This window comes from Capricornis sumatraensis, chromosome 1 (assembly GCF_032405125.1).
Source record: "Capricornis sumatraensis isolate serow.1 chromosome 1, serow.2, whole genome shotgun sequence".
NCBI classification, from domain to species: Eukaryota; Metazoa; Chordata; class Mammalia; order Artiodactyla; family Bovidae; genus Capricornis; species Capricornis sumatraensis.
Genome location: NC_091069.1, coordinates 90,358,849 through 90,385,389, shown reverse-complemented (window position 1 = coordinate 90,385,389; position 26,541 = coordinate 90,358,849). Strand labels below are relative to the sequence as shown.

Here is a 26,541-nt window from a genome sequence, read left to right as displayed (position 1 = left end):
AGCTTTTCTTCCAAGGAGCAAGCGTCTTTTAATTTCATGGCTGCAGTCACCATCAGCCACTGATGTCACTGTTTCTGTTGTTTCCCCATCTGTTTACCATGAAGTGATGGGACCAGATGTCATGATCTTAGTTTTCTGAATGTTGAGCTTTAAGCCAACTTTTTCACTCTCCTTTTTCACTTTCATCAAAAGGCTCTTTAGTTCTTCACTCTCTGCCATAAGGGTGGTGTCATCTGCATATCTGAGGTTATTGATCTTTCTCCTGGCAATCTTGATTACTGCTTGTGCTTCATCCTGCCCAGCATTTTGCATGATATACTCTGTATATAAGTTAAATAAGCAGGGTGACTATATGTATCCTTGATGTACTCCTTTCCCAATTTGGAACCAGTCCACTGTTCTATGTCTGGTTCCAACTGTTGCTTCTTGACCTGCATACAGATTTCTCAGGAGGCAGGTCAGGTGGTCTGGTATTCCCATCTCTTGAAGAATTTCCCACAGTTTGTTGTGATCCACACAGTCAAAGACTTCAGCATAGTCAATGAAGCAGATGTTTTTCTGGAATTCTCTTGCTTTTTCTATGATGCAGCAGATGTTGCCAATTTGATCTCTGGTTCCTCTACCTTTTCTAAATCCAGCTTCAACATCTGGAAGTTCATGGTTCATGTATTGCTGAAGCCTAGCTTAGAGAATTTTGAGCATTACTTTGCTAGCATGTGAAATGAGTGCAACTGTGCAGTAGTTTGAACATTCTTTGGCGTGATTATAGAAGCTGGTAAATCCAAAATCTATAGAGTGGCCTGATGCTGTGGAGGCCCAAGGGGAGCTGAAGTTCCAGGTCAGAAGCTATCAGGAAGAGCTGGTTTTGTAGAAGGAGCCCAAAGTGCAGAGGTGGTTGGGCAGTGGAATTCTTCTCAGAGGAGGGCCAGTCTTTCTGTTTTAATGAAGCCATCAACTCATTGAAAGAGGCCTACCCACTTTATGGAGGGTAATTTGCTTTACTCAAACACACCAATGTCAGTGTTGATCCCATTCCAGAAACACCCAAAAACATGATTTTTAAAAAATATTTATTTTTATCTTATTGCTGCATGGCCTTTTCTCTAGTTGTGGCACGTGGGGGTTACTCTCTAGCTGGGCTGTGCGGGCTTCTCATTGTGGTGGCTCCTCTTGTGGAGCACGGGCTTAGCTGCCCCACAGCATGTGGGATCTTCCCGACCAGGGATTGCACCTGCATCCTCCTGCATTAGCAGGTGGGTTCCTTACGACTGAGCCACCACGGACACCTCAAAATAATGTTTGAACAGTGACATCCAGGCACTCCATGGCCTGGCTGATTTAACACGTAATATTAGCCTCAGACAGTAAAAGCGTCTGCCTACAATGTGGGAGACCCGGCTTCGATCCCTGGGTCGGCAAGATCCCCTGGAGAAGGAAATGGCAACCCACTCTAGGACTCTTGCCTGGAAAATCCCATCGACGGAGGAGCCTGGCAGGCTGCAGTCCATGGGGTCGCAAAGAGTCGGACACGACTGAGCGACTTCACTTTCTTTCATTAGCCATCACAACTGGGATTGAAGAAAAGATTGAGAACCAGCTAAAGAAAATATCTGCCTTTTGTAAACCTTCTGCAGTTCCTGTTACCATCCTGTACAAACACATCCTTAAGCAAGGGCCTCTATTTTCAGTTTGGAGCGAAGCGTGGTTCCTCCTTCTTCCCTCGATGTATGCTGGAGAAGCGCAGGGAGGAGGTGGGACAGTAAACACTCCACCAGGAAAGAGACACTGGACTTGTGAAAGGGAGAGAATAAACAGGATGAATGACACAAAGGCCAGGCACAAAAATAGGGACTGTGCATGAGAAGAACACTAGAAATGAAGCCAAAATATGGGTTTTTTGAAACAACTTTGTCTTAGGCAGGTGCATTAGAGAATGCCATGAGCAGGTAAGTCACGTTCAGGTTATGATCGCATCGCAGTCATTGATACTAGCAAAGGAAACAGGGTTTGTCTCAGCAAGGAAAGTTAAAAGGCAGAGGTGGGGTGGACCCCTTATAAAGGGGGAAAAATTACTCCATTTCCTGCTACACTGTTGGCGAATGAACTTGGGAGGAGTGTCCTGGAAGTGGACTGCAAACCCAGTTCCCTGGAGCGGGAGTGAATCAGCAGGGGTTCCAGACACCAGCTGAGGAGGACCAGCAGGCTGAAGCTGTTGTCTCAGTGGCCTCAACAGTATAGGACAGTTAAATGCGGGGGGCATTTGATGGACAGATGGAAAGTTGATAATAAGAACACGTCTGAAATTTCAGTTTGTGTATGATTTGAACTTTGAAGTATCCATTTTATTCAAAGCTTATTTTCTTAAGAGCTATATACTACATTGTAGTGGTAAGAAGGTATTTGGCCATGCTTTGTTACTGAAAATATTCTGACTGGAGGATAGCTTGCATTATGAATATAATTGCACTGATCTATTAGGATCTTCATAATGTAGAGCTAAAGTAGAGAAAATAAGACATGCACATAAAAGGAACAGTGAAAGTGAAAGTCGCTCAGTTGTGTCTGACTCTTTGCAACCCCATGGACTGCAGCCTGCTAGGCTCCTCTGTCCATGGAATTCTCCAGGCCAGAACACTGGAGCGGGTAGCCATTCCGTTCTCCAGGGGATCTTCCTGACCCAGGGATCAAACCAAATCTGATTACAAAAAACAACACTTTTATTTTTCATTAACAAGCAATCTAACTGATCTCAAATCAAATTTTTAGCCAGTTAAAACTGAAATCAGAGATTATGAATAGGCATTCCATTTTCTAGAAATACCTTTTTGGTGTTACCCTGAATGAGTTGATTTGCTCTTTAGTGAAAGCTTTACTTTCATGTATTTTAAATAAACTTTGCAGAGAGCATTTCTCTCTCTTCACTAATAGTTGAAAGGTACTGTAAGAAAATGAACTGTGCTGAGTGGGACTATGAGAACAATCACTGTATGTAACTGCTTAAAGCCTGATTCTTTGTTTGAGGTTTTGAAGTCAAATAATGGTGTGTTTACTTTGACCCTTTCCTAATTGACCTTGTAAGACAACTATGGTTGGAATAAAGCCGCGGGCTGCCCATGCCTTTTATGTGCTCAGCTCATGACCAGAGCAGGCATACCTGGCAGAGGAAGGATGAGGGAAAGTCTGTCTCCTCCCCCGTCATGCAGACAGACTATACCTCTTACTGACTGGGAGGAAAGCGTCAGGAAGTGCTTAGGAAGTGAGTTGGCATAAATCTGCAAGGAGCAGAAACTAGGATGATCATAGTTTTGCTCAGCATCAGTAACCCAGGGTCTTAAGCAAGAAATTACAAAAGATGAGCTCATGGGGAGGTTTGAGGGCACAAGAAGGCTTTCCTTTATGCTTCTGTCTGAGCTTTGGGTCTCAGTGGCTGTTGTGGACAGTTACGCTGGTTGTACACTGTTCAACCCTAGACGTTACCATTCACAACATAATTACAGTGCCTACCATAGTAGCCAAATAAGTCACTGACAGAAGGAAGAGCTACTAGGACTGTATCTGGTTCTGAATCAGAGGGGTAGGTAAGAAGAGTCCCTTCAGATGAAGATAAATGCAATGTAAGAGCAAGTTATAAACCAAGAGTTACAGCGCTTAAAATAGTTCAGTTTTGATTTGCAGGTTTATTGCGTTTCCTGTAAGTAAGTGAAATACATATCTATTCCACTTACTATGTTTGTGTGTGTGCTCAGTGTCCGATTCTTCTCAACCCAGTGGAGTGTAACCCGCCAGGCTCCTCTCGTGGTACTTTCATATTACATTAGTTACCTAGACAGTGTTCTTCAGATGATGATTCAGCAGTATATATATATTTCATAACCTTGAGATCTATACTTCTGGATATTAATCAAGAGACTTTCGAACGGTTCCAAAACGTAAAGCTCAATTATTTTTACCCTTAGAATTTAATAGTTTTATTTTTAAAAAAGCTTAATATTTTGAAATTTTATCCTGATTTGACTTTTGGAATATTGTTACATTTCTCTGGACCTCAGTTTCCTCAGCAGGAAAATGAATGAGGTTAGACTGTCCATGTTTACCGACAGTGCAATCAATTTCATGATTGTCAGTCGTCATCTGGAAACACCCATGTGAGCACCACATGCAGGCAGCAGTGCCCTCTGGTGGTGATTACCTCATATTACAGCCACAAGTTTCAAAGACAGATTTCAGCTCAGTTTCAGTTGCTTGTATCTGACTCTTTGTGACTCCGTGGACTGCAGGACGCCAGGCTTCCTTGTCCATCACCAGCTCCCAGAGCTTGCTCAAACTCCTGTCCATTGAGTCAGTGATGCCATCCAACCATGTCATCCCGTCTTCCCCTTCTCTTCCTGCCTTCAGTCTTGTTCATTCCAGTGAGTCAGTTCTTCGCATCAGATGGCCAAAGTATTGGAATTTCAGCTTCAGCATCAGTCCTTCCAGTGAATATTCAGGACTGATTTCCTTTAGGATGGACTGGTTGGATCTAATTGCAGTCCAAGGGACTCGCAAGAGTTTTCTCCAATACCACAGTTCAAAAGCATCAATTTTTCAGTGCTCAGCTTTCTTTATGGTCCACCTCTCACATCCATACATGACTACTGGAAAACCCATAGCTTTGACTAGGTTTGCTTTGTCAGCAAAGTAATGTCTCTGCTTTTCAGTGCGCTGTCTGGGTTGGTCATAGCTTTTCTTCCAAGGAGCAAGTGTCTTTTAATTTCATGGCTGCAATCACCATCTGCAGTGATTTTTGGAGCCCCCCAAAATAAAGTCTGTCACTATTTCTATTGTTTCCCCATATATTTACCATGAAGTAATGGGTCTGGATGCCATGATCTTAGTTTTCTGAATGTTGAGTTTTAAGCCAGCTTTTTCACTCTCCTCTTTCACTTTCAAGAGGCTCTTTAGTTATTCATCGCTTTCTGCTATAAGGGTGGTGTCATCTGCATATCTGAGGTTATTGATCTTTCTCCTGGCAATCTTGATTCCTGCTTGTGCTTCATCCAGCCCAGCATTTTACATGATATACTCTGCATATAAGTTAAATAAGCAGGGTGACAATATACAGCCTTGAGGTACTCCTTTCCTGATTTGGTACCAGTCCATTGTTTCATTACTGGTTCTAATTGTCGCTTCTTGACCTGCATACAGATTTCTCAGGAGGTAGGTCAGGTGGTCTGGTATTCCCATCTCTTTCAGAATTTTCCACAGTTTGTTGTGATCCACACAGTCAAAGGTTTTGGCTTCAATAAAGCAGAAATAGATGTTTATAGATATTTTTCTCTGGAATTCTCTTGCTTTTTCTATGATCCAGCGGATGTTGGCAATTTGATCTCTGGCTCCTCTACCTTTTCTAAAACCAGCTTGAACATCAGGAAGTTCATGGTTCGTGTATTGTTGAAGCCTGGCTTGGAGAATTTTGAGCATTACTTTACTAGCGTGTGAGATGAGTGCAATTGTGCGGTAGTTTGAGCATTCTTCAGCATTGCCTTTCTTTGGAATTGGAATGAAAACTGACCTTTTCCAGTCCTGTGGCCACTGCTGAGTTTTCCAAATTTGCTGGCATACTGAGTGCAACACTTTCACAGCATCATCTTTTATAATTTGAAATAGCGCAACTGGAATTCCATCACCTCCACTAGCTTTGTTCTTAGTGATATGATGCTTTCTAAGGCCCACTTGACTTCGCATTTCAGGATGTCTGGCTTTAGGTGAGTGATCACACCATCATGGTTATCTGGGTCATGATGATCTTTTTTGTATAGTTTTTCTGTGTACTCGTGCCACCTCTTCTTAATATCTTCTGCTAGGTCCAGACCATTTCTGTCCTTTATCGAGCTGATCTTTTCATGAAATGTTCCCTTGGCATCTCTAATTTTCTTGAAGAGATCTCTAGTCTTTCCCATTCTGTTGTCTTCCTCTATTTCTTTGCATTGATCACTGAGGAAGGCTTTCTTATTTCTCCTTGCTATTCTTTGGAACTCTGTATTCAAATGGGTATGCAGAGTTTTCTTCTTTGCCTTCTTCTTTTCTTCTTTGCCTTTAGCTTCTCTTCTTTTCTTAGCTATTTGTAAGGTCTCCTCAGACAACCATTTTGCCTTTCTTTTTCTTGGAGATGGTCTTGGGGATGGCCTCCTATATAATTGTCTTCCCATTATTTTGCAGTCTAATAGAAAAAATATTCTGCTTAGGATTGTAGAATACGTAAGCTGAAAAGGACCTTAGAGATTAACTAATCTTCTTTTCTCATTTTACCAATTAAAGTAGAAAAGTTAGATGAATACTGGACTTTAAAGAAAAAAATTTTTTTCTTATTTTTTTAATTGGGGTTAAATGCACATGATGTGTTTTATAGTGAGTAATTCAGTGGCATTTAGTATATTCCCTATGTTGTGTAACCTCTCCCTTTTTTTAAAATATGAATTTATTTTGGCTGCACTGGGTCTCAGTTGGGACACACGGGATCTGCAGTCTTCGTTGAGGCATTCTAAGTCCTAGAGCAGCACATGCGATGTAGTTCCCTGACCAGACATTGAACCTGGGCCCCCTGCATTGGGAGTGCAGAGACTTAGCTACTGGATCACCAGGGAAGTTTCTACCCTTTATTCTTAAGCACACACATAGCTCAGATTTTAAAAATAATTCTTCCTTGGTTAATGCAAAAAAATAGAAAAAACAAAATGTATTCCTTCCATATAATGTTTGTTTTTCCTAATTGTTGACTTCTCAGATTGTCACTTCAGAGTGGTACTTAATAAGAAAGGAGGAGATGAAACGGTTCATATGTCCTTCCAGTTGGAAAAATATGAAATAGATCAGCTTAGAAAAATTAACATGTTGAACTTTTCTCTCATTTGCCTGTTGATTGTATTGTCCAGGCTTATCTCTTATCAAATTTTAGAAGTTATGTCATTGCTCATATTTCTTGAGATTTCTTGAGATTGTCTCAATGAAAGATTTAATGTTTTATTTCCAAAGTCCTATTTACTTAGAAATGGGGGAAACCTTTCATGCAGACCTTCATAAGAAATTCATAAGTTATCAATCGTTATTTTAAGGTATTTATGTGTGGCATAATTTAATGCTATTACAAGTCTATAAATGTTGGATCCAGGTTTTAGAAATTATTTCTAAACGGAACCTCCACTTTTTTTGGCATTCATACCCAACAAATCTCTGTCTCCAGTTAGAGTCTGGCTACATAAACAGCAATGTGATGGAAAACGCTGAGAGTGACTCCACTTGGAAGGCGCAGCACTAGGTGAAGGTTGGGGGTGGAAGAACTTGATTGGTCTAAGGCCTGTGAGTTTCCTTAGAGCCTTAACATTCACAGGAGTCCCACAGAATACAAACCCTGCCAAGACTTTAGACTTCATTACTTCCCTGTCCTCGACAAGTACAGTTTAATTGAACATTAAGCAATTTGATCTCTTTCACCTAATAAATCGAGCAAATTCAATAAACATAAATCCTGCTAATGATAAAGCTGACTCTGGTGGGGCTGAGCTCATCAGCATTCATGGTTATTACTCTCCCTGGAATTACAGTCACAGATGCTTATTACCAAACTGAGTACTCACCTGATGCTTACAGTCTTAGGAATGTATTTAATAATTTTCTCCTCAGGGTTTCAGAAGGGCAGCTGTGGAACAGAAAGATCATGGTTTTGCAGACAGACTAAGAGTCAAATCCTTCAACTAAGCTAGGACAGTTTTGCTGTAAACCTTAGCTTTTTTATAGGAAACAAAAGGAGCTAATTACAGTTATTGCATAAGATTCTGAGATTTAAAGGGAAAAGTGTGTGATTCTCCTTCTCCGGCAGTCCAATGGATAGGATTCCCTGCTTCCGCTGCAAGTGGTATGGGTTCAATCTCTGGTCGTGGAACTGAGATCCTATATGCTATGCAGTGTGACAAAAAAAATAAAAATAAAGGCTAAAGTGTGTTCAAAAGTATATAGCACCTGGCACACCAGTGCCAAAATAATAGTGCACATTAACTAACTCCCCGCCCCACCCTTTTTTTTTGACTGTCCTTTAGCAGAGGTCTGTAGCAGGCAGTGTTTACATAGTCTTTTCATTTTCCCGAGGCTTTCTTATCCACTTTATATGCCTGGGACTCTGAGGTACCATCCCTCCTCTTCTTCACCTGGCTGACCCAGTTCCTGTAGATGCTCACCTCCAAGGTAAAACCTTCCCCAGCTCTTCCTGACTGAGTCTAGGCACTGCCCCTTCTTCATGCATTATTGCATATGTCAGAGTCCTGTCATTTTATTTATTTCCTGTTCCTCCCAAACCCCATTCTGCCTGATAACATTCTCAGCCTCTGGTTGGATGAGTGAGTGAGTCAGTCACTGAATGGAACAATAAGTGTCCTTTAATGCTGCTAAGGCAGAGGACCATAATCTATGTTCAGCAGATAAAGCTCAGAGAAAGGTTTCCAGTCCAAACAACAGGAAGCAGTAGGACTAGAACTCAGGGCTTTTGACTCCGGGTCCCTTCTCTTTTTAGGATACCCAGTTTTCTCTCCCAGCTCAGCAGGCTTTGACATCAGAAGAGCAGGGTTGCTGCCTGTTCCGCAGGCACTGTTGGTAAGCGTTTACTCTCTGAGAATGAGCATGAGCAGGCAGATGTCTTAACTCCACAAGGCGTGGCACTGCCAGGATAATCCTCTTTGATGTTCCTTCCTCTGTCCTCAGTATTGGACAGTATGTTCTGTAAATGGCCAACATTTTTCTAATTCCATAGCTCTTACTAATTTCAGAGAAAAATGCCTGCTGTACAGCTGGCTCAGCAGCCATTAGGATAAGTCTTCATTCTCCCCATCTCCTTCCTCCACATCCTGGTGTGTGTGTTCCAAACACCATCAGTTAATAACATGTGGAGGCGTGTAGGAAAAACACCTGGTCTAGAAATATACGACCCATTTTCCTTTATGAATATGGGTTGGCCCTTCAGTTCACTTCCGTCACTCAGTCGTGTCCGACTCTTTGCGACCCCATGAATTGCAGGACGCCACGCCTCCCTGTCCATCGCCAACTCCCGGAGTTTACCCAAACTCATGTCCATCGAGTTGGTGATGCCATCCAACCATCTCATCCTCTGTTGTCCCTTTCTTCTCCTGCCTTCAATCTTTCCCAGCATCAAGGTCTTTTCAAAAGTCAGCTCTTCGCATCAGGTGGCCAAAGTATTGGAGTTTCACCTTCAACATCAGTCTTTCCAATAAACACCCAGGACTGATCTCCTTTAGGATGGACTGGTTGGATCTCCTGGCAGTCCAAAGGACTCTCAAGAGTCTTCTCCAACACCACAGTTCAAACGCATCAATTCTTCAGCGCTCAGCTTTTTTCATAGTCCAACACTCACATCCACTGGAAAAACCATAGCCTTGACTAGATGGACCTTTGTTGACCAAGTAATGTCTCTGCTTTTTAATGTGCTGTCTAGGTTGGTCATAACTTTCCTTCCAAGGAGTAAGCATCTTTTAATTTCATGGCTGCAATTACCATCTGCACTGATTTTGGAGCCCCCAAAAATAAAGGCAGCCACTGTTTCCACTATTTCCCCATCTATTTCCCATGAAGTGATTGGACCAAATGCCATGATTTTTGTTTTCTGAATGTTGAGCTTTAAGCCAACTTTTTCACTCTCCTCTTTCACTTTCATCAAGAGGCTCTTTAGTTCCTCTTCACTTTCTGCCATAAGGGTGGTGTCATCTGCATATCTGAGGTTGTTGATATTTCTCCTGGCAATCTTGATTCCACCTTGTGCTTGATCCAGCCCAGCGATTCTCATGATCTACTCTGCATATAAGTTAAATAAGCAGGGTGACAATATACAGCCTTGACGCACTCCTTTTCCTATTTGGAACCAGTCTGTTGTTCCATGTCCAGTTCTAACTGTTGCTTCCTGACCTGCATATAGGTTTCTCAAGAGGCAGGTCAGGTGGTCTGGTATTCCCATCTCTTTCAGAATTTTCCACAGTTTATTGTGATCCACACAGTCAAAGGCTTTGACATAGTCAATAAAGCAGAAATAGATGTTTTCTGGAACTCTCTTGCTTTTTCCATGATCCAGCGGATGTTGGCAATTTGATCTCTGGTTCCTCTGCCTTTTCTAAAACCAGCTTTAACATCAGGGAGTTCACAGTTCACGTATTGCTGAAGCCTGGCTTGGAGAATTTTGAGCATTACTTTACTAGCATGTGAGATGAGTGCAATTGTGTAGTAGTTTGAGCATTCTTTGGCATTGCCTTTCTTTGGGATTGGAATGAAAACTGACCTTTTCCAGTCCTGTGGCCACTGCTGAGTTTTCCAAATGTGCTGGCATATTGAGTGCAGCACTTTCACAGCATCATCTTTCAGGATTTGAAATAGCTCAACTGGAATTCCATCACCTCCACTAGCTTTGTTCGTAGTGATTCTTCCTAAGGCCCACTTGACTTCACATTCCAGGATGTCTGGCTCTAGGTGAGTGATCACACCATCATGATTATTTGGGTTGTGAAGATCTTTTTTATACAGTTCTTCCGTGTATTCTTGCCACCTCTTCTTAATATCTTCTGCTTCTGTTAGGTCCATACCATTTCTGTCCTTTATTGAGCCCATCTTTGCATGAAATGTTCCCTTGGTATCTCTAATTTTCTTGAAGAGATATCTAGTCTTTCCCATTCTGTTGTTTTCCTCTGTTTCTCTGCATTGATTGCTGAGGAAGGCTTTCTTATTTCTCCTTGCTATTCTGTGGAACTCTGCATTCAAATGGGTATATCTTTCCTTTTCTCCTTTGCTTTTCACTTCTCTTCTTTTCACAGCTATTTGTAAGGCCTCCCCAGACAGCCATTTTGCCTTTTTGCATTCTTTTTCTTGGGGATGGTCTTGCTCCCTGTCTCTTGTACAATGTCACAAACCTCCATCCATAGTTCATCAGGCACTCTATCAGATCTAGTCCCTTAAATCTATTTCTCACTTCCACTGTATAATCATAAGGGATTTTATTTAGGTGATTCGTGAATGGTCTAGTGGTTTTCCCTACTTTCTTCCATTTAAGTATGAATTTGGCAATAAGGAGTTCATGATCTGAGCTACAGTCAGCTCCTGGTCTTGTTTTTGCTGACCATATAGAACTTCTCCATCTTTGGCTGCAAAGAATATAATCAATCTGATTTTGGTGTTGACCATCTGGGGATGTCCGTGTGTAGAGTCTTCTCTTGTATTGTTGGAAGAGGGTGTTTGCTATGACCAGTATGTTCTCTTGCCAAAACTCTATTAGCCTTTGCCCTGCTTCATTCTGTACTCCTAGGCCAAATCTGCCTGTTACTCCAGGTGTTTCTTGACTTCCTACTTTTGCGTTCCAGTCCCCTATAATGAAAAGGACATCTTTTTGGGTGTTAGTTCTAAAAGGTCTTGTAGATCTTCATAGAACCGTTCAACTTCAGCTTCTTCAGCGTTGCTGGTCAGGGCATAGACTTGGAACCATGATATTGAATGGTTTGCCTTGGAAATGAACAGAGATCATTCTGTCGTTTTTGAGATTGCATCCAAGTACTGCATTTCAGACTCTTTGTTGACTATGATGGCTATTCCATTTCTTCTAAGGGCTTCCTGCCCGCAGTAGTAGATATAATGGTCATCTGAGTTAAATTCACCCATTCTAGTCCATCTTAGTTCGCTGATTCCCAGAATGTCAAGATTCACTCTTGCCATCTTCTGTGTGACCACTTCCAATGTGCCTTGATTCATGGACCTAACATTCCAGGTTCTTATGCAGTATTGCTCTTTACAGCATTGGACCTTGCTTCTATCACCAGTCACATCCACAGCTGGGTGGTGTTTTTGCTTTGGTGCTGTCCCTGTACTCTTTCTGGAGCTATTTCTCCACTGATCTCCAGTAGCATATTGGGCATCTACCGACCTGGGGCGTTCCTCATTCAGTGTCCTATCTTTTTGCCTTTTCATACTGTTCATGGTGTTCTCAAGGCAAGAATACTGAAGTGGTTTGCCATTCCCTTCTCCAGTGGACCACATTCTGTCAGACCTCTCCACCATAACCCATCTGTCTTGGGTGGCCCCATACGGCTTAGTTTCATTGAGTTAGACAAGCTATGGCCCATGTGATCCATTGGCTTGTTGTCTGTGACTGTGGTTTCAGTCTGTCTGCCCTCTGATGCCCTCTCAGCGCCTACCATCTTCCTTGGGTTTCTCTTACCTTGGACATGGGTTATCTCTTCACACCCTCCAGCAAAGCGCAGCTGCTGCTCCTTACCTTGGACGCAGGGTCTCTCCTCTTGACTGCCGCCCCTGAGCTTAGGCGTGTGGTAGCTTCTCTCAGCTGCACTCCTGACCTTGCATGCGGGGTAGCTCCTCTTGGCTGCTGCTGCACCGCACAGCCATTGTGCCTTCAGTTCAGCCGCTCAGTCGTTTCTGACTCTTTGCGACCCCATGAATCGCAGCACGCCAGGCTTCCCTGTCCATCACCAACTCCCGGAGTTCACTCAGACTCGCATCCATCAAGTCAGTGATGCCATCCAGCCATCTCATCCTGTCGTCCCCTTCTCCTGCCCTCAATCCCTCCCAGCCTCAGAGTCTTTTCCAGTGAGTCAACTCTTCGCATGAGGTGGCCAAAGTAGAGTTTCAGCTTTAGCATCAGTCCTTCCAGAGAAATCCCAGGGGTGATCTCCTTCAGAATGGACTGGTTGGATCTCCTTGCAGTCCAAGGGACTCTCAAGAGTCTTCTCCAACACCACAGTTCAAAAGCATCAATTCTTTGGCACTCAGCTTTCTTCACAGTCCAACTCTCACATCCATACATGACCACTGGAAAAACCATAGCCTTGACTAGCTGGACCTTTGTTGGCAAAGTAATGTCTCTGCTTTTAAATATGCTGTCTAGGTTGGTCATAACTTTTCTTCCAAGGACTTCACCTTTATTTGAAAATGATGCACTTGAAACTTCAGAGCACTCGGTTTTCGGCCTTGATGTGTAGAGAACAAAACACAGCTTCTTCATCATTTTTAATAGCAGCTGAATTTAATCTGCCTCAGTCAAGAGACTTCACCTCCCAGTGTCCTCACATGCCAGAGTGGCATTGTGACATGTGACTGTCCAGACCAGCCCTGCAAATGTGTCTGTCAAAAGTAATGGAGATTTCCTGCCAGGATATGTGCTTGCTATTGCTGTAGACAGTGGGGGCCTCAGATCTCCTGGCTCTAGGGGGCAATTTTTTAAGTTTTCTTTTTCCAGTTTAAAATTAAAGCGGCACCATGTGTCATGTGAATCTGCCATGCCAGGGAAATGAGTGTGAGCCATGGCCTGGATCTTGTTTAGGCCACGTGGGGGGTGGTGGCCCACACCATCCCATGTGTGTCACTCAAAGCTCTGATCAAGAGCTTAACAGCTGTGCCTACTGAGGTGAGGAGTGCAATGAGTGGGGCTTTGCTGCTGCTGCTAAGTCACTTCAGTTGTGTCTGACTCTGTGAGACCCCATAGATGGCAGCCCACCAGGCTCCTCTGTCCCTGGAATTCTCCAGGCAAGAACACTGGAGTGGGTTGCCATTTCCTTCTCCAATGCATGAAAGTGAAAAGTGAAAGTGAAGTTGCTCAGTCATGTCCGACTCTGTGCAACCCCATGGACTGCAGCCTACCGGGCTCCTCCGCCCATGGGATTTTCCAGGCAAGAGTACTGGAGTGGGGTGTCATTGCCTTCTCCGGAGTGAGGCTTTGAGGTGTGACTATTTCTACTTCTCCTCCTTTTCACATTCATGTGCGGCTAGATCCTGGATGGCCAGGTATAGTGTCCCCAAAATGGCATTTGCAAAAAAAAAAAAAAGAAATCCTTACCATCACAGTTAGGGAATTCAAGGTTAAGATTTATTCTGTTAAATCTTGACAAATAATTGTCTATTTGTCTAAAAATGATTTTCAAAAAACAGCCTGCTTTCTTTACTTTGGAGGTCTTATTTCAATGAGACCTCCATAGGTACAGATTGATTTTTTTTCTCTTGTTAATCTGTCTTGTATCAATTTAATTATTAGACCAGTCAAAAGAATTCAAGAGGGGCAGTAGGAAAATTTTCCCTTCCCCAGCAATGGCTTTTTACCATAAATTTTTTAACTGAAATGTATAAAATTAAAAAGGTTATTCTTTAAAAGTAGAGAGTAAACAAAGCAATCCAGATCATAATGTGACTCTCTAGAGATGGTACATTGACTTTTCATAAAGTAGTGGAATAAAATTTTGCTTGTGTTCATCATAATAAAAAAGAAATGAGTTTTCCCTTAGAAAGTACACGCTCGCCCTTTGCATTTAGCCCCAGACAACTAGATGGTGCTTAACTAGGTGCTTAATTTGTTGTTGTTGTTTTTCAAATTAGTATTTATTTGGCTGTGCTGGGTCTTAGTTGCATCATGCAATATCTTCAGTCTTTGTTGCACCATATGAACTCTTAAGTAAGGCGTACTCTTAAGTACCCTGCTTAAGTAAGGAATATCTTGCAGACGGAAAAAGACTTTAGGGATGAAAAAAATCTGTTCATTTTTACATGTTGAACTGGATGAAATGGCAGCCAAGAGATTCTCATGGGTTCCTATCAGGAGTTGTGGAAATCAGAGATCTGCTGTTCCTGGGCTCCATGCCCTCAGCCAACCACAACTCACTGCCTCCCCAAACTGGACTGTAGCCATGACCCAACCCTAGGGATGAACAAGGCGAAGTACCTCCAAGCTCGATGGGTTCTGGTTGTGGCTTGGGATGCTCAGGGACCCAGCATATGTTAGAAAGGTGCATGTGCCCAGATCTTGAAGGTGATGCCTTACCCAGGACTCGCTGATATTCCAGTTGGTCCCTTAGAAGATAATGAGAAACCTGCTGGCTACTCGAGGCATTCCTGAAAGGTTCAGGCATATACTAACAACTGCTGAACATCAGTTTGCCCCCTGTATTATGTGTTCTATTGGTCTGGTGTTAAAATGTGCTGTTGTTCATACCTTATCACTGTCTGACCAAGTGATTAAAATTTCCCAGGCAGTCATTAGTTTTTGAGATGAAATGCATGAGGACGTCTTTCTCTGTTTACTGAGTTGGAGTTTCCCTGCATCTATTTAAGAATTCTTGATCTTGAAACAATATCTAAAAACAGCTAGAGGCGGTGCTTTCATTGCTCTTAATTTCTTGTGCAATTCTTAGACCATTGACAACTACCTTTAAAGTTTTGCTGACACTAAAATTTCTATCAATCATTCTGTCATTGAAAATCCTCATTTACTTCCAGATGTTCAGCAGGGCCTCGAGTGATTTTTACCTAAAGAGAAAAACCCGTAACCTCCATTTTCTTGGTTCTTCAGAATTCAAGAACAATAATGTAACATCTCACTTTTTAAAATACCTGTTTTTTGTTTGGCTGCACTGGGTCTTAGCTGTGGCCCGTGAGGTCTTTGACCTTCCTTGTGGCATACGGGCCCTTTTAGTTCTGATAGGCAGGATCTTTAGTTGTGCCATGTGAACTCAGTTTCAGCATGTGGGATGTAGTTCCCTGACCAGGGATGTAATCCACACCTCCTGCATTGGAAGTGTGGAGTCTTAGCCACCAGACTACCAGGGAAGTCCCTCATGTCATTTTTAACACAGAGGCAAATAGGAATTATCCCCATGTGACAGATGTGGAAACTGAGACTCGCTGCATTGCTTTCCAACTGCTAAGTTGGAAAGTCAAGTAGCATAATCAGAACTTGAGCTCCTGCTTCTGCCTTGGAAGCCCATGTTCTTTCCATTACCCCCTGTTCACGTCAACCTTGACCCTGGCCAAGAATGTGTGCAATGGGAGAGGCAGCGTGGATGGATTAGAACAGACCCATTCATGCTCCCAGAAAAATAACTCAAAGTGCATGCCCCAGTGTTGATGGGACTGCAGCTCATCTTCAAATACAAAAGAGTACGTCTAACACAGAAGTGATGTTTTGAAAACTTGACCAGAACTACCTTGACATCTGGCTTGTTAGCGTGTTAGAGAAAGTGAAGCAGCAAAGGACAGTAAGCTCTAGAAAGCGGAGAGAAAAACACGTGTCCAGCAATGGAGGGAAGGAGGATGCAGCAAACACCAAAGGTCGCCCCACCCACATTACCACCCTCTGCTTCCCTTTGCAGCCTGGGTCACATTCAGAGCCCTTCTTATGGACCACTTGGTGGTCCCCAAACACAGCTCACAGGTTGCTTTTGTGATGCCTTTGGGTTTTTGTTGTTGTTCATTTGCTAAGTTGGGTCTGACTCTCTGCAGCCCCATGGACTGCAGCACACCAGGCTTCACTGTCCTTCACCATCTTCCGAGTTTGCTCAGATTCATGTCCCTTGTGTTGGTGGTACTATCTAACCATCTTATCCTCTGCCACCCCCTTTTCCTTTGGCCTTCGGTCTTTCCAGCATCAAGGTCTCTTCCACTGAGTTGGCTCTTCTCAGGTTGCCAAAGTATTTAGAGCTTCAGCATCAGTCCTTCCAATGGATATTCAGGATTGATTTCCTTTAGGATTGACTGGTTGGATCTCCTTGCAGTCCAAAGGACTCTCAAGAGTCTTCTCCAGCACCACAATTCCAAAGCATTAATTCTTCAGCACTCACGCTTCTTTATGTCCAACTCTCACATCCATACATGACTACTAGAAAAAACAGTGTTGACTATATGGACCTTTGTTGGCAAAATGAAGTCTTTTCTTTCAAATATGCCCTCTAGGTTTGTCATAGCTTTTCTTCCAAGGAGCAAGCATCTTTTAATCTTGTGCCTGCAGCTACCATCTGGAGTGATTTTGGAGCCCAAGAAAATAAAATCTGCCACTCTTTTCATTTTTCCCCATCTATTTGCCATAAAGTGATGGGACCAGATGCCATGACCTTAGTTTTCTGAATGCCGAGTGTCAAGCCAGCTTTTTCACTCTCCTATTTTACCTTCATCAAGAGACTCTTTAGTTCCTCTTCCCTGCCTTTGGGTAAGTGCTTTTTAAAATCCCAGATAGCTTCTATGAAGTAAATCCCGCTCATGAAGTACTACCTTTCCCAGGATGCTGTTCCTAAACATCCCGTAGGAACAGAAGTCGGTTCCTCCTCCACTCCTCCCCCCATTTGATCCCTTCCTTTCGTGATGTTAGATGGTGAGAGCTTGGAGGGTGGAGGCTGCATGGTCTAGGGGAAAAGCCACAGGCTCCAGACCTGACCGCCAGGTGCTGGAGAGGAGTGTGCTGCTCAGCCATCTCTGGACTAGGTTTACAAAATATGAACGCGAATTAATTTTAATATCTACTCTTGATCACAGCTATTGCCTGCATATAAAATCTTGAGTCTCCCTTTCAGATGTACAACAAATGTATATAAAAAGACATGAGAGAACAGGAATGACCTCAGCGTGTCAAACTTGTAAACATTTCTGCGACCTTGCCCTCAGGGAAATCCTTTATTCTTCCCTTTCAGACTTTAAGCAGAACTGACAACCATTTGTGTTCTCTTTGTTTGAAGCTTTATTTTTGCGAGTCAAGGGTCTTTTTCCAGGTTTAGCTTTCTCCTTAATAAAATTAACACTTCTCATGAAATGATTTCATGGAAGAGCGCATGGAAAGTCACGGTGGGGCTCCAGGGAGGGGGCGTTGTTCCTGGAATGCTTCCCACCAGGAGAGTTTGTAAGAAGGGACAACCATAATCCTGCCATCTCTGATGGTTCGGGGTCTTTTCTGGCTTTACACTCCCTTCTTTCACTTTAGGAGAGAATGTGTAGGTGTGTACACATATGCATGCATGTGCACACACACCCACACACCTCTGACCCCTTTAAGGAGGGGTGATGGAAGAAAGCCTTGAGAATTCATCCTCTTGCCTCAGTGCTTTTCTTTAGTTTTGTTACAGAAGGAAGCAAAATAGAGGAAAACTCCTTCGATCTGTGGTCCAGGCAAGTGTGGCGGCTGCCTTATGTGGCTGCCCTAAGAGTGTCCAGCCAGTGCTGGGGCTGGCTGAGCCGCAGCTCTCAGTTCTGGTAGAGCTGTTGATGTCTGGGGAGCCTCAGAATTCTCACCAACTGCTAGATGAGTCCTCAGGCAGTATAGTTTTTGTAAAAAGTGCATTCAGAAGATGAGGCTGTCTCTTCCAAAGCCTTCCTTTCTAGATCTTCTGAATAATTCTGCTCCAACATACAGGAAAGAGCCTGGGACCACGAAATGCAGTGAAAACATGATCACCTCATGACAAATGGAGGACCGAGATCCCATGTGCTGAGTGGGCCATGGAGGAGGGAAAATGGCCTCAAGGAGTGGTGACTGCAGATGAATTTAGCTAAGGTGCAGAAAAGGCAAGGTCAGGGGTTACAGAGGAAGAAATGTTACGTTATTGGTTAACTCACTGCTGGACTGAGCTCAAGTATGGTTCTGCCTCATACCAGCTGTCATTTGACCACTCCGTGCTTCTATTTCCTATTGGTAAAATGTGGATAATAGTTTTTCATAGGGTGGTGTAAATACTTTAATGAATTACTGTTTTAAGTGCTTAAAACAGTAGCTGGCACAGAGCCAACATTATACAACTATTAGCTATTACTACTAGAGCCATTACTTCATTATCACTGTTATAATGCTCATTATTATGATTAAGGACCAGGTCTTGAGTAGAGAAGTATAATCATAGACACTAAATTCAAATGGTACTTAGTAGCATCCTTGCTTGGTTGTGTCTCATTTTTAGATCACCAGAAATGCATTTTTTTTTCCTGTTTCCAGTGAGTGGGAAAATGTGTATTTGTAAGAATGACTGCTTTATACATTTAAAATGTTTTGATGAAAACACCTGATGGGTTCAGATAAAGCCATTCTTCCAAAGGCTTGCTGCACTCTCCGATGGTTCGATTTTTCAGTTCTTTCTCTCCTGGGATGCATTCTACCGACTGTTCAGTGACTACTGGCATCTACTGTTCAGAATCTTAATTGTGCTGAAGAGTATGAGTCGTATGTGGGTGTGCAGAGCACCCATGAAGGATACTGAGATGGCCCAGGGTCGGGGGTGTGCGTGGGAGGCAGGGGCACACGGCGGGTGAACGCACCCTCATGTGAGCAAACAGTGATGGTGTGCCACGGTTGTTGTCGTGTCCTTCGCAGACGACTATGCCCAGCTGTGTAACATCCCCGTCACGGGACGCCGGCGGCCGTATGGACGGGATGCCTTGGTTGACTTCAGTGCACAGTATGCTCCCGAAGCTGATCCCTACTTCGTCCAGGACCGTAAGCAACATTTTTTTTAGTTACTCTGAAACTTAACTGTGGTTTTGAAGTTTGGTCAGTGGTTCTCAAAATGCAGTGCCTGGGAACTTGTAAGAAATGCAGGTCCATGGGTGATGCTGTAGACCTGAATCAGGAACTAGGGTGAGACCCACCCTCTGAGTCATCCTTACAGACGCCCAAGTTTGAGAACCACCAGATCATATTGAGTCTCATTGCTAGGAACACTGTATGTTTATTTTCTTTACAGAAAATCATCTTATAATTTCCACGACAAAGTCATTTCTTTACCCATGAAGTGGTGGCCTAGCTTAAGGGGCACAGTTTTCCTAATAGTTTGGTTATATCTTTACAAGCATTTAAATGGGAAGTAAAACAGTTGCTCTCTCCTGGTCAGAGATGAATTTTTAGAATTCATTTGTGAGGGGGTTTACTAAGCAAGAAATGATGATGTGTGATGGCTTTTCCTGGATTTGTGAGCAGAGTTTAAATGTGAGGTGGGATGTGTATGTGTGAACCCTGTTCCCATTTAGAAAGTAAATGCCTGAAGGTACCACCAGAGTGTCCTGGAGAGGGGAACCACACAAGCTAAACGTGTCTGTGGGAGAGACCAGAGGTTGCAAATAACAGATGAGTTATATGAAGTCTGACAAATGGGATGGTAAAAATTGCAGTATCCGTAGACAGGAGGCGGTCTGCCTTCCCGAAGGGGACGATGGCAATACACTCCAGGTGCCTGGCCCACGCCCAGAGTGCTGACACTATAAAATACGAGGCCGCTCTTTCTTATCACCTGTGCGCATGGCAGACTAGCCAGGATCTGTGTCCTGAGAAGCAGTACGAGCTTCATGGCTGCCTATGGAGCTGCTTCTGTTCCTAGTCCAAAAGTGTTTCCCTCCCTCCTTTCTTTCCTTTTGTTTTTTGAAAGGTGCAGTATGTTGATCCCTCAGCTGACCTAAAACTGCTTTAAAATTTCCATTCAAACAGCATGCTATTAAACCAGTGAGGCTGGGTCTTCTAGATCTCAGTGAGTCTAGAGCATTGGCAGCATGCAGAGGGCCTCTGGTGCCCTTGCCCAGCTCTCCTCTCCAGGTAACCACTATCCTGCCTTCTAACACCTTAGATTATTTCTTTTAATCAACCACAGATAACCATGTCCTCCTTCAAGAAATATGCTTAAATACATTGACGGCTCTAAGACTGGGCACTTATGACTTCTACATTTCTGTGTATATGTTATAGGTCAGTAAACATTTACTTTAAAAAAGAAAGGGAGAATAAATATTAAAATTGAAAGAAAGTACAGTTTTGCCTGCCTGATAAATCCAAAAAAACAGGGTAAATCTGTATGTAACTGACACAATCTCATGCTTGTGTGTGTAGCCTCTAATACCTTACAGTTCAGATGCCACGAATTTTAATGTTGAAATGTTCTGCCTTAGGTATTGGCTTATGTACCTTTTTTTTTTTTAAATAAATGCTGTCATTGCTTTAAAACATAAAAACAAAATCCATTACAAATGTTAGAAAATAAACATAGTGGTATCAGATCAATTTTCTATTTAGCAACATAGGAAACTACGATGCAGTTCCAGGACCCCAGCTTTAACTATGTGATGGCCTTTAAAGTTCTTATGAATTACAGAGAAACAGCTCCTCTTTCTCAGCCCAGGATCACAGGTTGTTTGCCCCTGCTGAAGACAGGGTAGGTAGTAAAAGAGAGGCTGAGATTTCTACCAACCTTGTGATCCACCCTGTCCTGTCTTTCTGTTTAAAGTTGAGCGAATGACTGGTGTTACCTTAAGTTAGAGATCAACTTTCCTTATAGCTGACCAGACAGTAAAGTTGTGGGCTTTGCATACTATATAGTCTCTTTTGCGGCTGATATTCAACTCTGTTCTATTAGGAAAGCAGCCACAGACAGGTATTAGTGAACAGCTGAGGCTGTCTGTGTTCCAGTAAAATTTTGTTTATAAAAATAGGTAGCAAGCACGATTTAGAGCAGGGGCTGTGTGCTTTGCTGGTGTTTCGGAGTCCTGTACAAGTATTTTGGGGAGTCTGTTTAATGTGTGTGTAGGAGTTTCAAATTTTAATTTCATGTTTAAATTTCTGTAATAAAAATATTTTTTACTAAAGTTAAAATGATTTTGCTCTGATACCTGCACTTTGTTTTCATAGGTTGACTTTCTTGTCAGTATTTCTCAAATTGGCTTTCAGGATCTGCTGACAGTCTTGATGGCTAGTTGTATTTCTTCTCACTTTAATTTTTAAAATGCAATGTCATAGATGTATTACTCAGTTTTTTTCATAATATTTCTTTCTTAAAAGTTAACTTGTGCATTATAGGAAACCGAAAAACAAAGTCATCCTTAGTCACAAGCAGTTTACTGTTTGTGTCCTTTCAAGTCTCATTTGTGTGTTTATACAACTAAGCATCCATTTTTAAGTAATTAAAATCATAGTTATGTATCATGCTTTTATACACGCATGAATATTTATCAATGTCCCAAAGCTATGAGTAGTTTGATACACTATACCAACTAAATCTGGAAAAAATATATATATATATAAAATCTTGGTACTCTTGGTAAAAATTTCAGAAAAGACAAAAATGGCAATAAGTTTCTAACTAATGATATTGGCAGAGGTATGAATAAAATCCTGCTTTCCCTTAATGTTCAATTAAAGACAAGATAAAACAACAAGGTACACAAAGTATTAATATTAATGCTTCTAAAATGATTCATTATCCAATCTAAACTATTAAAGTATTAGCAAGGGGGTATACTTTCATTGAATTAATGACAATGTAGTCTTACAGTACAGCCAAGACATGCGCACACGTACATCCCTCGCTTTATACTTCCTTCTGCCCCTATGCTGCCACTCCAATGAACAAGTCCTGATGTACATTTCTGAGACAGTTCAACAGTTCCATGTCCAAGATGCTGCTTTTTTGAAATCAATTACAATGAAATTATATACTGGCTAACTCACTAGCTCTACTTTTTATCCCACATTGTTATCTCAGGACACGTAAAAGGGCATGTCAATGTATGGCAAAAAACCACCACGATATTGTAATTCGCCGTCAATTAAATTAATTAAAAGCCTATGCTGTAAAATGTTAGACCTTACAGCTGCATAAGCAATGATGTTTTGCTGCCCCCTGCAGTTCCACTGGAGAATTACTTCAAAGGCCAATTAGTTCCGGCCCTAGGGAGATTTTTTTTCTTCCCCCTGAAAGTTAATCCACGGCAGTAGCTTCAGGAGCAGGGGAGAGGATGAAAGGCCACATGTTTCGGGGTCATCATAAATTTATATTTACAACTTTGCTCTCTATAAAGAGAACTAAAATATTCTTAACGCCTGGTGACATTGCTTTTGTATTGCTAAACTGGCTCTTTCTCTCTTTAAACTGATTCAGAACTAAACAAGAGCGTCTTTGTTTTCTTAAAGTTTTGGGGTTTTCTAAATAGAAGTATGATGTATTTTTCTATCAGGATGTTTGGAGTCCCTTTAACTCACTTTAGCCTTTGATCCCCCAAGGGCCCTTTTGTAAGGCTCCTTCTAAAGCCAGGGCAAACAAACAGACCTTATTAAGGCAAGGCCGCCTGGCTTTTCTCTGCTCTTGGAACACGCAATCAAACAGCGCTGCCTCCAATGCTCGTGCCTCTTAGCAAATACCTACGCTGATCATGAATTCCATTGGTTCCATCCTGAAAGATGTTTTGACGTTTGCCCTACTGAGAACTTGGGAGACTTGAAATCTTAGACAAGATGTTAACTAAAGGCAAAAAAAAAAAAAACCTACTTGATGTATTATGTGATTTTGATTCAGAACATCAGAATTCAAAATGTGGGGCTAATCTGTACAACATACAAAGTTTGTAACACTTTAAATGCTTAATATCGTGTACAAATATATTCGCTTAAATTTCAATGCTATCTTTAAGGTACTGGAAATATGTATGATGAACCATAACCTTAAAATCACGTTGTTTTTAAAAAATGGTGTTAAGAGGATGAAGATTTGTTCCTTGCCTCCTGTTTGTTCCCTTCCAGGTTTTTTAAATAGCTTTGAGGAGTTGCAGGCTGAAGAATGTGGCATCCTCAATGGATGTGAAAATGGCCGCTGTGTCAGGGTGCAGGAAGGTTATACCTGCGATTGCTTTGATGGGTATCACTTGGATATGGCCAAGATGACCTGTGTCGGTAAGAACCATATGTATCTGATGGGAAATTATCCTTTTCCTGAGATGCCCTGTGGCTGGACATCATATAGTCTAGTACATTAAAGATTTGCAGTGTTTCAGTTTGGGAAGATGAGAAAAATTCTGGAGGTGGATGGTGGTTACAATTGTATAACAGTGTGAAGGTACATACCACCACTGGACTATCCCCTCAAAAATGGTTAAAATGGTCAATTTTATGCTCTGTATATTTTACTATGATTTTTAAAGAAGTACTTAAGAATTCATATAAATGGTACCTATGGAAGAAACACCAGAACATTTGGGGTAATTAGACTCTTTTAAATTGAGCTTTTGACTCAGAGGCAAATAGTGTTTTCCCTGAACAGCTGATGCCAGCATGAGGGACATACAGATGAAAAAGAAAATACTTCCATTTTGGAGAAAGTTGTTTTTTTTTTTTAAATAAAACTCTCATGTAGCCTTCTCTTTTACCTTTAAAAAAACAGTAAATGGTTTTTTTTTTTCCTTCCTGTGTAATTGATGCTGTGTTCCTGAGCCTGCTGGCCTCCATGCTGAAAGACCTTTGACTTGCAGGGTTGTTTTTTGTTTTTCCTATTTTTGTGGCTGTTTTTCTCCTTCCTACAGTTTTCCCACTTCAATTTTGTTAGTCTGTGGTGGTCCAAAAACAGGTAACCCAGGTTGTTACACGTGTTTCAGGGGCATAAAAGACTTTCTTTCCTGTGGAAAGAAATCTAAGAAAGTAACTTAAGCCTTGAGACCAGCTTCTTGGAGGCTCTGTATTTCTCTTGACAACCTAACTGCTCTTCCACATCTGCAGAAAGGGATTTAGAAGTAAGATAGTTCTTCTAGTTTTCTTGACTATAAAAACTCAGGCTGACAAAATGGTCCCTGTTATGTCAAATAACAGGGAAAGAAATTCTAGAATCCCTTGGATACTCACCTTTTTGCGATCTAGAAAGTCATATTTACCTTGCATAAACAGACAGTAAGAGGAAAGACTACGCAGCTTACCGTGGAGAGAGCACGGAATAGCCGGCTGTGTTTAGGCAGGGCCTCAGGTAAGCTGTTGAGTGTTTCTCCTCCCAGAGTGATGGGAAAGCTTGCTTACCTCTGTGGTTTGGCTTATTGCAGATGTCAACGAGTGTGATGAGTTGAACAACCGGATGTCTCTCTGCAAGAATGCCAAGTGTATCAACACCGAAGGGTCCTATAAGTGTGTGTGTCTGCCGGGCTTTGTACCTTCTGACAAGCCAAACTACTGCACTCCATTGAATACTGCCTTGAATTTAGAAAAAGACAGTGACCTGGAGTAAAAGAGAAGCTAACATAACCTAAGCCTGTATACTCTGCACTGTGTAAAGGAGAAAGAGAAATGTATTATACTTCAGACATTGCACCTAACCCCAAATGCTGGAAATACGGAACCATCATGGAGTTGTATATCCTCAGAAGAGAAAGGATTCAGTGTGAGCCTGAGTGGTGTGACTGACAGACCAAATGGACATTTCTCTGAAAAACAAAACAGTATATATAGTCTGTTCATATGTAAAATTTAGTGGAAAAGAGGCAGAACAGTGCTGTTATTTTAAACAGAAGGTTGTATTATTATGTTTGTTTTTGTTTTGATATTTTTTACTATTGCTTGATTAAATCTGGCATTTAAATAGTGGTGGAAATATTTTATAAGATTTTCATTTTGTGGTTATGCAGTTCCTTGGCTATTGTTTCTTTATCAAATGTCCAGTGCAAAAGTCTTCGATAAAATATTGTTTAAACTATTATAAGTAATGTTACACAGGGTTATGCTAGTCCAGGTCTGGAAGATTTTTAAAATCCAAATTGTCCTGTGGCACAGGCAGTGATTGTTTCAAAACTTTTATACACATTTGGAGAAAAGGACTTTATATTTACGATGTGTTGTCTGATTTTAATGTCCATCCTTAGCCAAGCTGCTAGTAGGTGTTAATTGGATCCCTTTCCTACATTGAAATTGAAGAGCTAATGAATGAGCTTATGTTAGTATTGTAATGTCTAAAGTAGGACCGGCAATTTTTTAAAAAAACTTGATGATCCCAAAATATTTACCACTGTATGTTAAAAGCAAAATAAATCACCATTTTTTTTTAGAAAATTTCTACCTCAGAGTTATGTCAATGAACATATGCATACCAGTTATCCACCCCACCACCAATGGTCTTTTATGAATGTGGAGTCTTTTCCAGGTTAATTATTAAATTTGTTATATACTGTTACGGGTAGAATTGTGTCCCCAGAATTCATGTTAAGTCATGTCCCCTCAGTACTGTAACTGTATTTTTAAATGAGCTAAAGCCCATTAAAGAAGGTCACTGGGGTGGGCTCTGATCCAATAGGGCTGGTGGTCTTTATATGAAATTAAAACACACACAGGAAAATCATGGGAAGACACAGGGAGCCAACAGCCATTGGCAAGCCAAGGAAGGCGCCTACGAAGAAAATTCTTCAATACCTTGAACTTTATCGACTGGGGGATTTTTACAGAAACTAACACCAGTGGCAAGCAACTTGGTATGTAAGTGAATATTGAAATGTCTCTGGTCAGTAATGGGTTAAGAAAATAAATTTAAACCACCCAGTCTATGGTATTAATACTTTTGACAGCCCTAGCAAATAACTAACTGGTGGATATCATAGGAAGAACAGTTTTTGATGTTCCAAGCCTTGCTTAACACATATCCACAGTCATGCAGTTGTCTTATTTAACCTGAATTTCAGAGTCATTTTTAATAAAGAACATCTGAGTTTTCAAAAAACAAACTATGTATAGGCACACTCAGCAAAAAATATCTCCATCTAACATTTTCTTCTAAGACAGGCTTTTGGATTTTAGTTTCTGCCATAGAAGAATGGTACACCTAAAACGTCCATGTCCCCTGCTGCCAAGAGTTCCATGACCAGGTGCCAACCACTGTCCCTGCCTTCCCAGGAGCTTGTGCAGGCTGTGCACACCCGCAATCAAGGGGATAATGTTCCAGCATCTGCTGAGAGAAGAGACAGCCAAACTAAAAGCGTTCCTCA

General features: G+C 41.8%; 1 protein-coding gene across 28 annotated transcripts in view; it reads left to right on the top strand.

Annotated features, from left to right (window-relative positions):
* Positions 1-25,978, top strand: part of LTBP1 (latent transforming growth factor beta binding protein 1) — a 456,525-nt gene extending 430,547 nt beyond the window's left edge. For all 28 annotated transcript variants that reach the window (XM_068988396.1, XM_068988377.1, XM_068988386.1 and 25 more), the window contains 3 exons: positions 19,148-19,270; positions 23,333-23,482; positions 24,616-25,978. In XM_068988396.1, coding sequence (XP_068844497.1) covers positions 19,148-19,270; positions 23,333-23,482; positions 24,616-24,797 — 455 coding nt within the window. In that variant the 3' untranslated portion in view covers positions 24,798-25,978. The remainder of the gene's footprint in view (positions 1-19,147; positions 19,271-23,332; positions 23,483-24,615) is intronic.
* The last annotated feature ends 563 nt before the right edge of the window (positions 25,979-26,541 follow it).